The sequence below is a fragment of the Rhagoletis pomonella genome, unplaced genomic scaffold, assembly GCF_013731165.1.
Source record: "Rhagoletis pomonella isolate Grant_MI unplaced genomic scaffold, Rhpom_1.0 Rhpom_scaffold_00001, whole genome shotgun sequence".
In the NCBI taxonomy this organism is placed as follows: Eukaryota; Metazoa; Arthropoda; class Insecta; order Diptera; family Tephritidae; genus Rhagoletis; species Rhagoletis pomonella.
In genome coordinates this window covers 9,118,016-9,136,357 of record NW_023458555.1, presented here as the reverse complement: position 1 = coordinate 9,136,357, position 18,342 = coordinate 9,118,016, and the positions used below count along the sequence as shown (strand labels likewise).

Here is an 18,342-nt window from a genome sequence, read left to right as displayed (position 1 = left end):
ATAAAATGTGTATGGGCGCGTAGCAGTGAAGTCCTTAGAGAATTGAATTAGGCAGCGAAATGAAGAGAATAAATGATAAAAAATAGACAAATATAAAATGGCAGCTAGTAAGTAAATACACATGTATGTATGTATGTGTGCATGTATATGTACGAAAGGCAAACACTTGTATTGGGAAAATAAAGCAACGTGCAGTCAAAGCGTAATCTGATATTAGCGCCCCAAGTAAATTACTAATTTGACTCCCTGCCGGTCTCGTACTGGCCTCTGCGTAGCGTTGGCTTTTCAGCGAATTCAGTTAAATGTTTGTACATGTGTATGTACATATGTATGTGTGTGTGTGCGAAATCAGTACAGTACAAAGTAAACAAGTTTTTCCGCTTAAAGTTTATATTTATGCGAACCATAGCTGTACTTGGAAAGCTAAAACTAAATATTTATACATACATACACATCTTGTTAAGGAAAAACTTAAATTTTAATGACTTCGGTCGGCTAACGATGAATTATTGAAGAAAACTTGAACTGTTACTATCTTTATTCAGCGTTCTAAGCTTATCCAGTCAGCTATCTTGCAGAAGATCAACTGATCTAACAAAAAAAAAGTGCCGGCCATACTAAGCTCGTTGAAGGTCCTTCGCCCGCCATTTGGAAATTTTGTCTTTACAAAAGATTGACCCTGATCCGCGCTGGATTTTCACTCTGGCGAGCTTCTGTTCCGGGAAAAAAAAACTCGACTTATTATTTTCCAAAGTCGAGCACTTCAAAATTTCGATAATATTTACTATTTATGAAAGTGCTACCTTGCTGCCCTGATACATCTATTCAATTGGTTGGCGCCTAAGGTGAAACCATAAGTGAAAGATACTCCAACGATAAAGTTACAACTGATTCTCACCGACCTCTAACTGCTACTCTCTTAGGACGTCGAATAATCAATGAAAACTACTATGCATTTTTCCTACGGATTTGATCCTTTTGCGTTTCCCATCCAGTTCTTCGTTCCAGCGGTCTGCCTACGCGTTTAAGGAAGGATGCTCTTCCACTGGCAATGGCGGACAATGGCATCACAACCCAATATGGAATTGTCGAGCATAACGCCGGCAAAAAGTCGGAAATTTTCGAGTGATTTATTCATAAATGGCTAGAACAGTAATTCTTTTACCGAATGGAATATTTTTTTTTTTGTGAAAAAATTGTATTTTTGTCTGCATATGCTGAAAGTCGCAAAATGTTTGTTCTCCATAGTTTTATTTATTTTTTTATTTTTTTATTTTTTTATTTTTATTAATTTTGTTTTTTTGACAGCAGTCGCTATATTGGGGAGATCGATAATAGAGTATGACCAATGGGCTTTACAATAGCTCTGATCCAATATTTTCCGTGTAAAATCCTTTAAAAATGTCAAAAAGAAAAATTCCTATCTGAAGTGAGAGTAAAAAGTGAGTAACATCGAGAAGTACGGGAGCAAAAAAAAAATCATTTTTCCTGTAAAAACGTCAACCAGTGATCGCTTGACACTTTTTACGATTTTACCAGAAGAAAAGATTCGGGTAAAATCTTGCAACCTCATTCTCTACACAACTCGCCAAAAGTCGCTCTCATTTACATAATTTTGGAGATTTTGGAGTACGGGGTAATTTTTCCTGTAAATTCCTGCAACGCAATTGAAACCTGTTTCAAATAAATAAATCTGTATATCGATGATGATAGTTACATATATCTAAATATATTCATAACAAAAAAATATCAAATGGATTTTCCCATATATTTTTATAGATTTTTTCTTGGTCGTTTATGAAACCATCTCCCACTCTCTGCACCCTAATACTTGCGGAAGCCTTTGCTTGGCTTCGTCTCATTTGGACGAACGTTTGAGCCATTCGCACTGATTTGAAAGCTTTTACGCGTTTTCACACATTTCTTTTTGTTGTTAAAAATGATTAATTGGAAAGGCATACAAATGTATAATAGACGAAAATTGAATACCGATTGGGTTGATTGCGCTGACTTCGCAATAATTTTGCACAAAATTATCACCACAAAATTTTTTTATTAAATTTAAAAACCGAAAAAAATTATTAAAAAGGAAAAACTTGATTTGTGTGCATACCTTAAACATAACAATGTAGGAAAAATGTCAAGTTTTGAAGTGACACAAAAAACATTGAAACACGTAAACAGATTCTTTGCGAATCTGTATTCTGCTTCTCTAAATCAGCTAAATTTTCGCAAGATATTTACATTTTTGTGAAAAACAAAATCAACCTTTAAGGGCTGTCTGCAGCTCTCGCAAGAAATAGAAAAGAAATTGTCTTCTATCAAAATTTCTTAAATGAGTGTGCATCTATTAAGAAAAAAAATGTTCGTATATTTATTTCTTCAAGAAAATGTACAGCAACAGCAGAGTACTTTTCCAAGCAATAGAAATAATGAAAAATATTTTGGTTATAATTTTTCTTGAGAACTAACCGGGGAAAAAATAAAAAGAAAACTATTATTGCGCAATTTTTTCATTTAAATTAAAGCCTTATCTGCTACAAAAAAAATCAAGATACTAAGGAAGAAGATTTATGGAAAAATAAAAAGTTTTATGAATGGTCAAATGAAAATGTCTAGTGAGATACACACACATTTGTGTGCAGGAAAGAATGTACGAATTTAAAAATTTTTTTCCTTGTTCGAGTTTGATTGCACACTTCAATTGAAAATATCCTGGGAAAATTACCTGATCTAGAAAAAACGTCATTTTAGCGTACTCACAGTGTAATCAATGCGTAAACTTGTGTTACTCAAAAAAAAAACGGTCGTGGTTTTATTTAATTTTCATTATTATTAAGTAATTAAAGTAATTTCATATTAGGCAACACAAATGTCTCTTTTACTCGTAAATATGCGGCAATCTCAACTAAACAAATCGGAAAATCCACTACATTAAATCAACTGTCCAGCAGCCTGGCTATTTGAAAATTAGACCAATATAAAGCATTTTTAATACAAATTAAATAAATACTTAACAAAATTCGAAAAAAGTGAAAATATGGATGACAAAGTATTAAGCAAATAATGACTGTAATCTAAGCCAAAATATTTATTGATAACCAAAATCGACAACATCAATATCTAACAACAACAACAACAGCAACATCATAATTCAACCAAACACTATTCGCCAACAAAACAAAAGCGTATCGAATGCCAATTGACAAGGGGAGTACAAGAAGAACCAAAACGAATTGTGTAATAACGGCAAAAAAAGTATAACTGCAGCGTCAAAAGCTTTTAATTAAGGTAAGTTTCGAATTACCATTAAATATGAATTGCACTCGGTTGCTATTTATTGAATTGTATTTGTTGATAGTTATATACATATTCTTGTATGTGTGTATGTACATTAGGGAGGTCCAAAAATGCACGTGAAAAAGTGAAGTAGGAATTTTAATGCTTTCACCCTTTAATCAAAAAACATGTAGAGGTCGCTCAAAGCGATTTTTATGAGCCCCCAATTGCATTTTTTGGCGTTTTTAGGGGTCCTATAAAAAAGAGTTGTTATTAAAAAGTGGTAAAATAAACGATTGAGTATTATTATTGGAAGATAGGAAAATATCGACTTTCAAGATTTCTATAACATTTCAACGAAAAAGAGTTATTTCCCCTATAAAATAAGCCTTGAGCGCTTTCAGCGACTTCTAAATATTTTTTTATTAAAGAAAAAAAAACAGGAGTATATTTTTTTCGGCATAGCACAATCCTGGCGGGTGAGAGCATTAAAATTCTGACGTACTTTTTTTTTAGCCACCCTAATGCACATCCATAAATTGTCTGGAAATATGAGTAGCTATTATTTCAATGTAGCCAAGTAATGTCAAGACATACATACATATCGTTATCTTAATATAGAAAGGCCCTATCGCACACATCGTCGCTGAAATACAAAAAGTCGTAACTAAGTAAAAATCTAAAATTCCCTGTTTGATTTGTTATGATGCATTGCATCAAACTATAAGTCCGCACTTCATTTCAAGCCAAAAAAAAATTACTTAGTTATGGCTTTTTTGCATTTCAACGACTATATGAGTTAGGGCCTTACTATATTAAGGTAACTATATGTATAACAAAAATATGTGTATTTAAGTACAAAAGTATTGACATAACATGTTTCATAGAATATCAACTTTGTTATGCATTAGCTCACATTAATTAGGAACATAATTCTTATTAAGTACTATGTAATATTATACACTACTTATGATTTTTATAATTTTGCCAATAATGTTAGATTTTGTGAGATTAATGAGACTCGATGAGGTAACCAACGTTGATATATAGTACTCGGCAACTAACTCTGAGGGTCTGAAGGCAGACACTTACAAAAGGTTAGCATGGTTTAAATACTGCCATGGCAGCCAACCTGCAGCAACGCTAAAACTCTGAAAATATCAGCACCAAAACTGGTAACGTAATTGTAATTACTCACCATTGGCCACCACTAATACCGCAGACGAGGGAATGTTGAAGTGCATGGGCGTAGCCAGGTAGGGGCAGGGGGGGGTGCCGCTAGGATTTCCACCAGTCGGGAAGAGGCACTTACTCTTTTTCGGGTCCGGGCATTCCAAGTACATTCTCTCAAATCTTAATCCTTTACAAAATTTTATAAAAATAAATTAAGTAAAGGTTTCTCACGTGAAGATCTCATTTAAATCAAAGTAATATTTCCATTTAAAAATATGGTTTTCCGATGTTGTCGCTGCTAACAACGAATTTGATGTAATTCGGTCAGATTGGCTATATGGCAGCTATGTGATATTGTGCCTCGAACTGAACAAAATTTGGTCGGTAAGCTCAGAACTCTATAATACATATCCAGATCGAATTTCGGGAAGATGTCTTTATATTTAGACTTTATGCCAATACAATCCACATTTTGTCCAAAGTGTAATATGCGCTTCATGGCCAATATTCGGTGCTGTCGAATCCGGTTATTGGTTATTTTTATTTTTTGTATTTTTTCGGTTACACTAACATCATTTTCCGGTTTTTCCGAACCGTTTTTCGGTTATTTTGGAATTGAGTTTCGGTTCCGAAGGGTTTTTCGGTTCTTGTCTGTTGGCTATCCAATAGCAGAGGTTATTTAATTATGTACACTTATTAGTAACATCGTACAATCAATATACATATTAACTACGTTTATAACTTTTTGAAAAGTTTCTCATTTGTAATTTATGTATAAAGCACTGCTAATTCGGTGATAAGCCTATTGTCGTAATGGATTTTCGAAAGCTTAATTTCATTAGAATTGATTGATGCCACTAAATTCTAATATAAATATCCTTTGACGTTAAACCAGCAATAAACACACCCACCGGCGAAACAAAAGATCAATAAGGCAATAATTACCTTTCATACACTTCAAACGCCTTTTAGACATAGGTCGACAATTTTCGTCTCGCAAACACTGATGCAAGCAGGTAAATATGTAGGTATGTATGCATTTATGTAAGTATCGAACGCCCACAGACACCTTTTTGAAAGACAACAAAAAAAAAAAATCAAGAATGAAACAATCAAAGAGGGCTTAAGCACACGCTTATGCAAAAAGAAGCAAATTCTAATGGCATTGAAATGTCAGATGTCACACACACACATCCATATATATACACACACACACACACACATGCTTACAATAACGTTGTCATAGGTGTAATAAGATGCAGCTGCACGTGCATTAGCTTTACTGCATTTCACTTATGGACAGCCAGTCACCCAGTCACCCAGTCACCCAGCCACTCACAAACCCACGCACGCACGTAACTAAATACTTGCATAAGTTATGTTAAATCATACATACACAAATCTCTCAAGACATTTATGAGCTACTTACGCCTACATACATAGATATCTACTTATGCAAAAATTCTTACATAAAAGGATAAATGCATAAATATGTTTATGCATAAGCGGATTTATTGTAATTAGTAGGTGACTGTGAGAAATACAAAATCGCACATTGAAATCAGAGCTCAACACGTCGCCGTATGTTGTTGCATAAGTCGGTTAAAGTCTTGCGTGGTTGCAGTAGAGATGTGAGGAACGAAAAAAAAAAACCGATAACTTTAGTCGCGATATGGATTTGATTTGACTTAGATGAAATTACTATATTATAAAGTGAAGTGTATGTATGTAAATTAACAACTTTCAAAAAGTTTGATATTTTCGGTAAGGGTTGCCATATTTTTATTAAAGTGGACATTTTAAAACATTTGTAACTTTTATTTATTCTTAAAAAAAAAAAAATGCGGCGAAAAAAGCTTTTAATAGAAAATATGGGTTCTGCTGTAATTTGCATAGAGTTGCCACTTTGTGTAAACACTAGATGCTAAATATGAAAATTTGTAAACGTGACCGCCACTTAATTTTTTATTTTAATGTTTCCAAAAATCGATTTGATTATTATTTACGAAAATGTCAGCGAGTTAGGTTAGACATAGGCATTGCTATGTTGCCCATTGTGTTGCCAATTACTTAAACGTTTTTTTTTTCCTGCTTAAAATTAAGTTCCGCAGTTAGCTGAAGTCCACCCTAGAGCGTTCCCCTGGAGTGTTGATGAAATACGAGCCATCATATTTAAACCTTAAAATACAAACAGTGCCAAGACGCCTTGAACAAAAGTAGATCAATGAGTCAGATTTGTCAGATCATCCTACAAGTTGGTCCTGCGCAGTAGCTCTAGTGAGTGCTCTTTTGAATGTATCCCACGTCCTAGATTAATATCTAGTTTTAAACTACTAGAACGTTGCGTCTCTTTCAGGAGAAATGGCCTCTAAAATGTCGTCCATGTCTAGCTAATTCATCGGCCAAGAAATCTCCGGCAATGCCATTTTGTTTTAATTGGAATAAAATTCGAGGCACACCGCTTGACTGCCAAAAAAAGATATCGTTGCTGGACGGCCTCCTTTAAAGTGACCACGACTACCTCAAATGCGCTGCAAAAATTTATTAGTTAAAGTTCAAATTAACAGAGAGTTCCTGACGGAACACACCTGCTATAACTCTACCATCCAAATCTGTTTCAAAGACTGTCACGCAACCATTCCCAGCTTGCAGAAAAAGATCCATGGTAAGTTAGCTTCGGTACGTACCGATCCGTTTTATCAGGTACTTATTAAGTAGAAGTTTCCAAAGGATGCCGAGTGGCCTAATGGTGGCGCGGACATCGACGCAACCAATCGAGGGAAGCAAAGAGCTTTTTCTCGCCTTGAAAATCATTGTTAACCACGATTCTCCTGTCTACGCAGCTCACCTAGACGGGGGGTGACCCACTGGCATGATATCTGCTTGCAGTTGTGTAGAAATACCGCCATCAGGTGCCGGAGACTTGAAGAGCCTAAAAGAATTAATAACCCGGTGCAGTCTCGTTTCTTCAGTAGCAGTAGTTTCGCATGGTTCAAGATTTGTTGGAAAATAAGGATCGTGGAGAGATCGTATCCATGCCTCTCCGTTCATCGGCTAGTTGCCTAGTTCGTCGCACAAGTGTCGCATGGGAAGTCGTTTTTCACGAAGATGCGCCTGAAACGCTAAGATTCCTGTCAAATCTCTACGCTTTTGTAGAATTTCCTCCATAAGTCGTGATTGGTCTTTCTTATCTTAGATTTCTAGTAGCCCAGTTTGTTCACGATCGGAGTGTGATTCGCTCTTTCTTGCTGTATCGAATAGGCATCTGCTTGGCGTTATGAGTTTAGTGAGCTCCATAATTCATCAGTTCCGTTTCACTTGGCCTGAGCGCGGGTCGTATTTCTAAAAGATATTTAACAAATCTGTATAGTTTATATTCTCGGGGATACCTCTATGTGGTTTAGATATTTTTAGAACTATAAAAAGAATACTGAATCGCATGTCAAAGATATCGAAAACTTTAAATTAATTCTAGCTCCGCTCGAAGGACAACTAAGCAGTTACCGCTTCCAGAAAGTCTGTGCCTCAGATGTACATCTCTAGCATTAAATCACGCTGCGTTCCTATTATTATTTTATGTACATACATGACTAAATATATTATCGCGTATATTTGTATGCCCACCCGTATGTGGGTAAGCGGATTTCGTATCACTCGAGCACTCAATTCTCTAACTGCAACTCGTTGCATTTGCGTGTATTGACAGTTGCCATGTCAAAAATTACACTTTCACTTTTTAGAATGACATGGAATATGCATACATACATGCATACATGCATACACACCTACAAACGTCTAAATGTAGACAACGGAGGACGCGCTTGTGTCTTCTACTAAATGCGCACACACTCGCGTCTTATTTATGTACATTTACGAGTAAGTTGTTCAGATGACACTACACCGTACAACAAACAGTAAGTGGCTGAAGCAGGACTTAGCTAAATTAATTCTGTTAGAGCACAAATATTTGCTGCAACAGATAAATTTGCATTGACACTTATTACATAAAATAATATTTGTTCTAAACTAGAAAGTGATGTGATTAGTGCATAAATTATTAAGAAAACTAAGATGGAATTGTGAATGTAAGAACACTAATGAACCCGTATGGCGTTAAAAAAACTGAGTTTAAATTTATTAAAAAGGTAAAACCCTATTCAAAAACCTCAAAAAATATATGTATGTAGGAACCCAGTTCTTTAATGTGACTTCTCATTTTGACCTTAAAAAAATAAAATAAAATCTGGCAACCCTAATTAAAAATATTATCCGCCTACAGTTTTCTTTAAACTCTTTCGTGTTGTGTATAAGTAAAATAAATTCGGCTTTTCAAACAGGTGGCAACCCCCTCAAAAATATTTTCTAGTTAAAATCTTTTTATCGTCTGGAATTGTTATACATACATATTTCAATTAACTGTTGAATTGAGTTGAATTTGATTTTTTAAGCACATGGCAACTCTACTAAATACAGCTCAGAAATAAAATATTTTCAAACCCATTTCGATTGATACCCATCTTTTGAAAATCCATTTAACTTAATAAATAATTTGAAGTGAATTTTTTCAACAGGTGGCAGCCCTCTTATGACGCCCTTAAAAATTCTAAATGCTCAATTTAAAGACTTCTTAAAACTCGTTCATTTGATACCCATATTTTAAAGTTTCATGTATCTTATGCATAATTAAACTAAATACGACTTTCAAAACAGGTGGCAATTCTCTTAAAATACAATTCTAAAATAAAGGATTTTAAACCCGTTTCCATTATTGATAACCATCGTTTAGCAATTCATTTAATTTATTAGATAATTTTAATTTAACCTTTTAAACTGGGGCAACCCTCAAACACATCAAAAATATACGAAATTTTCAAACTAAATATTTCTTAAATCTCTTTCATTTGACATCAATTTTTAATATTTCATATAACTTGGGTATAAAATATTTAGTTCGACTTCTCAAATACTACCTTCATAAACCTCTTTTTTCCGACACTCATATAATGATATCTTATTCACTTACTAAATTCCTTTAATTAAAACTTAATTACATTTTTTAAACATATGGCAACCCTCCTACACGCAGTTAGTTATCGGTCTTAGTTAAAAGAGCCAAGTTACAGATGCACGACTGACTCCAGGAATTAGGGGAGCCGATTTTCTGTGGAAACCATTTTCGCTTCTATTTACAGTTGAATGAGCTGGACCCTTAGCAGGATGTTTAAAGGCAAATTTAGAATTGAAACTTCAAAGAACATGCTATGTATGTGCATAGTTACACCCTAACCTCAACATAAAAAAATGGCGACAAAGGCTGCTTTACGATTACGATTTAGTAAGCAAGTAAAATAAGCCATTATTTAGAATCAAAATTCATTATTCTGAAAAGCCCACAAAATACGAAAACATTTTCGCAAGTTGTTTCAAAAGCCACAGATAAAAAAAAGCCCACTTGACTGCTATGCAAAAGCTTTGTTGTACTCGCAGTAGTTAGCAACGCATTCAAACACATACAGAGAAGATGGTCTGGCCTGGCCTGCCTATGCAGCTCCGATGCAAGTGTGTGTAACCTTATTTGTTGTTGCAGCAGAGCATAAAGTGCATTTGAAATTTAATTAAAAACTTACAAAGTACATTTTATGCATGAAATTACTTTGTCCGACTAGCAAACCATGCCAAGTTGCCAGTATTTGACCGCCAGCATCAGCCAACTTCCTTGCCGGCTGGCTGGGTTTCAGCTTGGCTGACATAAAATGCAATCAATGCCATGTGACAGGGAGAGTGCGAGCGGGAGAGCAATGTAAAGAGAGGGAGCGCGCACGCATACATAAGAAGTGAGAGGAAGAAAGAGAGATATGAATTTCCGGCAAGAATGATAGAATACAAGATTGCGCCGATCAGAGAGGATTTTTGAGCGTAATTTTTCGGTGACGTCACACTGGTGCAGCTGCGAGAGAGCAATGTCAAAACGCGAACAAGAATGCAAGAAGAAGAAGACATTTTGCACGAAAAACGTAAACAATACGAAAAAATTTATTCATAACACATTAAAATAGGAAAATTTATAGATATTAAGCATATATATTAGCTTTAATTAAAGATGAAAGCATTGTTGTGGTGTTGTGCATATAGTCTTTATGGTAAGTATGAAAAATAATGTTGGGACAAATGTATGTGTTAAAAATGTTTGCCATTTCAGAATCAACGCTCCCACGAGTTAGTCGAAGATGAAATCTTTGAAAAGTATTATCAAAGGTATTCTAAATAATAATAATACAATCTAAATAATAATAATACAACTTCCGACGCGTACCTTGATGAAGGTGAGCAATTAGTGCGTGAGTCTGAGCACTTGCTGCAGACAATTGGCAGCGAAGCAAATGCCGCACTGCGCCAAGCCAACTCAGAGCTGGGTGCGTGTATAGACGAATTCCGTGAAATGTCGCTGCAGGTATCGAAGGATGTTAATCAATTGCAAGATACTGTGATGGCGTTGTTCCTAGCAAGTAGCTAGAGATTAATAGTTTAGTATAAACTTAATTCAGTACCTTATATTATTTTCAGGCGCGTTATAATCCCATTAAGATATGCGATTTTCTGCTGGAAAACTGTTTAGAGCCACTAATTTTGAAGCCAGTTTCATTGGACTACAGAAAGCATACCACAGCAATCTTCTCTTGCAGATATTTCCGATGCACACACAGTTGGCACTGCGCCGTTGAAATTATTGCGTCAGTGTTTGCGTCAATTAGATTTGTTGAAAAATGTTTGGCAGAATGTGTTACCCGATGCAATTTATAACAAGACATTTTGCGATATTATACATGATTTTTGTAATGAAATAATACGACGTATACTCGCAATGGAGGACATTTCGGCAACAGTGGCAAGTGAGTTGAGTGAGCTAATCGGTGTCATATTGGAGAAGGTGCCAACTTTATTCAAGGTAAATTTCTGATGGGATGCAATGATGCGAATCAAATGCTATTTTTTTTTTTGTACTTCCTGCAGCACAAACATGAAGTGATACATATTAAATCTTGGATAAAACTTGAGCAATTCAAAATGATACTGAATGCTTCGTTGCAAGAAATCACCGAGCAGTGGTGTGAAGGTGCCGGTATTTTAACGGCAAACTATAAGGCAGAAGAAATTAAGCATCTCATACGAGCACTTTTCCAAAATACCGATCGGCGCGCCAAGGCATTAACGAAAATTGTCTAAACAAGATACACTGCGTTTTTTCTGGTAGTATAAGATTTTTATTCTAAAATTTTGACTAGAATTTTCACTAGAAAAGTGCTTCATGCACACGTAGCTCGATTTGGGATTCAATAATGCACTTCCTCGCCGGCAAAACTGCATCCACTTTCTGGCGAGAGCTTCGTCCGTAGGAAACGAAAAAAAGCTTACATCGCACGCTTGCCTATAGTTTTCACTATCACAATTTGCCACTGCACACTTCATTTTGCCTTAGTATAAGTTTATAAAGTTTAAATAATCACTTTGAATTGCTTAAAATCTCGCAGAAATAACACACAAATAAATTGTTAAGTTCAAAATCAACAATTGCACCAGTGTGACGTCATACAAACAGCTGATTCTGTCAAATTCGTTAAGAGAAAAATAGCGGTACCGAGATCGGCGCAACCTTTGTATTCTCTCAATCGTGAATTTCCGGCATATAAAAGAAAAATTAAAAATGTCTGGGATGCGATTTTGTCTGCGCAACGAGCGTACACATTCGATTGCATATACATACATACACACATACATACATACATATGTATGAATATAAAAACCCTGCAGCGGAGAGTAATAGTACAGAGCTAGTGAATTCACCAGTTTCCGGAAATCGAATACCGGTACCTCGCAAATCTATCGCCCATGCTTTCTACTGTCGCATTTAACATGGAGTTGTCGTAGGAGGTGACTATTGACCCCTCCCGCTGCGTAACTTTGCCCTAGTACTTGTAGTAGTACAATGTAGCGTATAAGCGAACTACGTTTTTTTCGTTATGCACTTCACAGATACTTTTTCATAATTGAAAGTGGCAAATTAGCAAGGAAAGATTCGACCACATCCGTCCAAGATAGAACACGGCAGGTGTATCAATGGCTTCATTTGAAAGATATTCAAGAACCAACCCATTTAGCCAATGTTCGGGTAAACTTTTCATCCTTGGAAACATCGACGATTTTTGGCCCTCCAATTAAACTCCTAGAAAACTTATAAAGACTTTGATTGGCCTACCATAACGCATCGGGCCAATGTTGTAGTTGCAAGATCATTGGAGAGGGTTCTGCTATTTAATAGTTTCAACCGAAACTAAAAACTTTTACTTTGCAAACCGTTTTTGCGTTTGAATTGGCTAGTATTTATATACAAATGTACATATGCGTGTACGTATGAATGCGTAATATGTACGCGCAAACGCTATTTTCATATCATCAGATCTGCAGCCGGATTCCGACTTTCGCTGTCGCTAAAAAGCTAAAAAATGCTAAAGCTAAAATAGTTCCTTTCAATCCCTTCCATTGCCTTCCTAACCCTTCCAATGCGCTCCTATCCCTTACAATGCTTTCCTGTCCCTTCCAATGCTTTTATATGCCTTCCAATGCCTTTCCATTCCTTCCAATGTGTTCCTATCCCTTCCATAATATTAGCATCGAAATGGTTGTCCAGGTACAAAATTGAATCTATGCTAAACAATTACTTAGGTTAGAGTGTGCCACTGGAAGTCTTTAAGAGAAAAGTTGGTGAAAGTAAGGTATCATAAAGTTTGAAATTTATTTTTTTTTTTTTGGTTTTTTTTTTTTAAACAGCATCGTAGATGACTATCTAAGGAAGTTTTTCCGAAAGCTTCAGTATTAAACCTCAAGTAGTTGGAAAGTTATAACAATATTATTATGACCCGCACGGTTAGCAGCTTTATAGCTTGGAAAAGTAAAACAGCCCATTTTTTTACTAATGATTTCTATGTAAAAATCGATTGAGATAACTAAAAACAATGGGCCTTATGCATAAAAAGTGAGCTTTAGCTCAGACTCAATTTTCGCACTGATCAAGTAAGTAAAAGCTCAGAATTTTTACTGAAAATCGAGTCGGAGCTTAAGGCTATTTTTTATGCATGAGGCCCAATATTAAAAACGACTATAATTGAGAAAAATTACAAATAAATTTTCGTTCAGAATTTTCACCATGGAAACAGGAAAATTTTGGAAAACACATAGTACCATCGGATAGGCCGTACAAAAATCTATAGAAATCATAGTTTTCCAATTATTTGTCCCATTTCTGCCTGCTTCCCAGCTAGTCGAAAAGTAACTTGTTTTGCACCGATCAGCGCGCTTGGAACATTTTACGTGAATTACCCCATATATATGTATGTATAAACATGGATAAGTATTCAAAATTTACCAATTTGTATTTAAATGACAAATAACAAATTCCTTTGAGTAATAAGGGAGCATTATTATATTGAAACGACCAATAAGCCTTAGAGGGAGCAATATGTAACCAATAGCTCGATTTCTTACTACCTGGAGCATAATGTGCTATTTTAACTAGTAATGTGACTAATACGAAAGCGACAATAAATAGTCGCCGAACCCGCTGCAGCGGAATGCATAAGCAAGTACATGGACATGGCAAATAAAGGAGCGACACATTTACGGTTGTTGCAAGCTTTGCTATCTATTTACCAGTCAAAGCAACAACAACAACAACAACAACAAGTCATGTGGCAAACACTGTTGCATGCTAATTCATTTGTAGCTCAACCAGCCAGTTTTGGTTGCATGGACATTGTGATTGCATACATATGTACGAGCGTCGAGCATGCAAAACCAACAAAAATGCTCGTGCAATGAAATCAACAACAAGTTGCGTATTGGAGAAATTACTTTGCACATTCGAGCTGCATGCTGTAGCGGCATTTGGCATTTGTGTTGCGTTGCGTTGCGTTGCGGTTGAGGTGAACAGGTCAATTTTGTGGGTGTACAAAGTAATATCCGTTGCACTTATCACAGTGCACTCGCACACACACACACACGTACATGTATGCTGTTGCATATCGTCGACTGCCAAGCTATCCATAGTACATACATTATTTTGTTCATTCCATGCCATTGTTGACGAAGTTGATGTCTCGATATCCTGTCACTGTCGCAGGTGCACGCCCACAAGCCCATACAAGCTCTTATTAAACCAAGGATCGACTGTGCTGCATACTGCGTATTTGTGGCATGAAACTGGCCGGAGTACGAGCTGGTGCAAGTATATCAGTGAGTTATGTGCGACATATCTATATATACAAACTTGTACATACATACATACATATATGTATATGAGTGGCTATGTTCTTTTCTTCTTGCATATTTGTGCATAGATATGTACACACATATGTATGTATGTAGGTATCCATGCATCCAACCTTTCAACGCTAAATTGCTTCCTCCGCATTCTTTTGTATCGAAAAAGTCACTTAAAAGCCCTTTAACTCAATTATGCATTCACTTTCCGTTGCCATTTTAACGAAATAAAACAAATAAACAATTGTTGCTCATACGCCCCCACACGCACATTGGCACATGGCAAGGGCAGTTAAAATAAAACCTTATAAAAAGGTGAGTAAGAGAATGACAGCGTGCTGAAACATAGCTAAATCAATATCGATAACCTATTTTACTATTTTATAATTTATTAAAATTTAAATTGGATCCTGTAACTTATGCTGCGGTTGGTTCACTACAGGGTGACAAGTGAAAATGGAGGCAAGCATTTTTGACCGTTATTTTGGCTAATTTTCAAGAATCTACTTGGAATTACATTAGTACTGGGAGCTATTTATTTGTGCTTTTTCTGGCCTCAAGGTGGCGAGCTTTAAACGCTTGGTAAATGTTTCGGCCGTGTGCGTCGAAACGACACATATAACGAATACATATAGATCTATGTACATACAGTGGCGTGAAACTAAATAGATACGCTAGATATTAACAAGTTTTGGCCATTTGTGTTTTGTTTATTTAAGATTTATAATTTTTTTTATGAAAGTACAAAAATTAGGAAAATTCTACCAAGTCTTCTAAGTTTTGCTAAGTTACAAATTTTCAAGAATTCTATTGATTTTCTACGAAAAAGTGTTTTTCCCATATAAAATACATAGATACATAGACATTGAACGAGGGATACACCGCGACCTGGCAGGTCTATTGTGCCCTTATAAAAAGTATTGGAAGCTTCATGAGATTTTTTTTTTAAATCAAAAAATACGGGTATTTTTTTATTGCATTTAGAAAAATCCTAGGGTGGTAGATGTTGAACTTTTCCTTGAACTACCCTAATGTGCACCGTTTTTGTATGCTATTTAATACAAATGTTCTTACTCCGAAACTGGGAATAATGAATTTAAGGAATAACTTTTTTTCATTTTGCTCGTCGTTGCATTTTTTTGAACGAATTTCCATCATTGCCTGACAAATTTTGTTTGTAGGCAAATCGGGTACGAGGCTGCACTACTTTCAGTGTAATATTCCATAGTTTCGTTTTCGTCCGCAACTGTGCCTAGTACAAAAAAATTTAGCAGACAGACTACGCCAATCCATGACATGAACCTAATTGAATTTTCCAACTCTGTCGTATCCGATAAAATTAATTGCATCTAAAATTACTTGAAATGCCATTTTTTAATTAACTTACTAATATTTTGCTAACAAATAAGAAGCTTACATCTAAACATACATACATATGTATGTATGTATATCAGAAGCAAAATACACACATCTGTTCCCTTTAAAATGTTTGCCGGCCATGCATTTGTCCCCTTACGTTGGCCAACAACGCAAATCTCACACGAGGAATGCTACAAAAATCAATTACATACATACATTCCCTGCATTCATCGGCAGGGCAACTAAATCCTGCCAACTAACTACACGCCTCAATAATTTCTTCACTCTTCCATCCTAAGCACACTTGCCTTGCTGACTTCCACCAAACCGTACGCTGTTTTCCCCTACAGTTGCCATTTCTCTTTCTCCCGCATCAAGATCGAAACGATTTTTTAATTAAGAAAATTGCAAAAAGGGGGGGGGGGGCAAAAGAATTGCTGCTGCAGATGAGTTTTCTTCTGTTTCTAGCTGTCAGCATTTCTTAATTTTTCTTTTCTTTTCTCACTTTCTTTCCTGCATATTATTCGCTGTTCGTTGAACCGGTAGGGTGGCGCAAGCGATAGAAAAAAATTGCACAGACATTTGCTGAAATTAATTGTTGTGGAATGTTTAAAATTGCAATCCTTTTAATTGCTGCTTTTCTTAATAGAATCTCGCGATGAAGGTTGAGAATTGAACTGAATAGCGGAGCTGATACCAGTAAGGTAAAGGCAATGGTAAAATGCTGGTGGACGAACTTTATACGCTAACTAATCCCGCCTGATTTATTGAGATTCCAAATGATGTTAAGTTAAGAGTTATGTAGTTTTTAATGAACTTATCTTGAAAGGAAATGAAGATATGTCAGCCACCGTAATAGGCAAGAAAAACTTTAGCCACACATAGGGCAAATCCTTTACCTAGGAGCTTAGTCCGTTACATACTCAAGCTAAGAAATGGAATTCATTATTTAGGACTTATTTTTATATCCCTTCCCAGTCTCGACGGCACAAGATACTATTTATCGGCCTATCTAATAAATGCCAACAATGTCTTGATAGACGGATTCCCATTACTGAGTGTGGTTTGGCTGTGAATGAATTTTTAGACCTAGTTTAAACAATGCCATACAATAACACATAGTGTCCTCGACGTCTCCTCCTCTTCAAGATCGAAACGGAATTCCGTCTCACTGCAGATACCATTCGGATGGTTGTGAATGATTAGATCACCAGTAAGTAACTTAATACTAGCCCTATGTCTATCCTAGTAAAAGTCCGGGTTTTCTTTGGCCTTCTACCGTTTGCTAGTACTTAAATACTACATATATGTATTTCTAAAAGCGAAAAAATATCTTTGAGAAAAAAATTGCTTTTGATGTGGAAGTGAAATCCACTATTTCTGCCTATTTTCCAAGTCTAGAAAAAATACTTAATTTTTGATGGCATTAATAAGCATTTTGAAAGACGTGAGAAAAATTAGGCTCTGTGGCGTGGCGTGGGGGCACAGCGGAGAGGCGCACTGTAGAGGAAAGAGCAAAGAAGACCGACGTAGATGTTGAAGGTGATAATCTCACGTCAACCTGGAATTTAAGTCTTAAGATTCCGATATATTTTCCAACTTAGAATGATCGGGAAGTCGGACTACTGTCAGTAGGGACTCGAATTTCGATACGATACCATATCGATACTTTTGGCATTCGATACCGATATTTTTTACTCGATTATTTTAAAACGATATTTTTTGGAATCGAGTACCAGAATCCTAGTATCGTATCGAATGTCATAAACTCAAATTAGTCAGCTTTCAGACACGTCAAGTCTTGCTTTCAAGTCTGCTCGTTCCAAGGCGAAGGAGGTGAGAAGAAATGGGAAGAGTGCAGATACCTCCCATTTAAAGAACCACGAACTTGAATTCAATAAAAGTTGACGCGTCTGGAAGCAAATAGAAAACACAAAAGAGAATGCGGAAAAATTGCTTTCAAGACTTATCTGATTATCAACTCTTATAAATTCGATATAAATTGGGCTTTAAAGAAGAGAAATTTTTTACTATCGTTAGGATTGCATGTGGCGGGATTTGAACACGCGGTCTCGGTGTTTTAAGTCAACACCTCAATCTCTACGTGTAAAATTAATAGATTGGCGCTTACAAAATATGTTAGCGTTTGGCCGAGCTTCTCCTCCGATTTGATGCGTGCACCGTGATGTTGTGCCACAAAGGGGGTTTTTATGAGAA

At 35.9% G+C, this 18,342-nt stretch overlaps 1 protein-coding gene across 2 annotated transcripts; it reads left to right on the top strand.

Annotated features, from left to right (window-relative positions):
- The first annotated feature begins 10,617 nt into the window (after positions 1-10,617).
- Positions 10,618-11,721, top strand: LOC118738172 (centromere/kinetochore protein zw10-like). 2 transcript variants are annotated; one of them, XR_004992878.1, is made up of 4 exons: positions 10,618-10,707; positions 10,776-10,958; positions 11,017-11,398; positions 11,464-11,497. XR_004992878.1 is itself a non-coding variant. In XM_036469099.1 (2 exons), the coding sequence occupies exons 1-2, from the start codon at positions 11,315-11,317 to the stop codon at positions 11,674-11,676; spliced, it is 297 nt and encodes a 98-aa protein (XP_036324992.1). In that variant the 5' UTR covers positions 11,108-11,314; the 3' UTR covers positions 11,677-11,721. The 2 variants fall into 2 exon arrangements, 1 of the variants encoding a protein (XP_036324992.1); XM_036469099.1 differs by lacking the exons at positions 10,618-10,707; positions 10,776-10,958 and having other exon boundaries at positions 11,108-11,398; positions 11,464-11,721.
- The last annotated feature ends 6,621 nt before the right edge of the window (positions 11,722-18,342 follow it).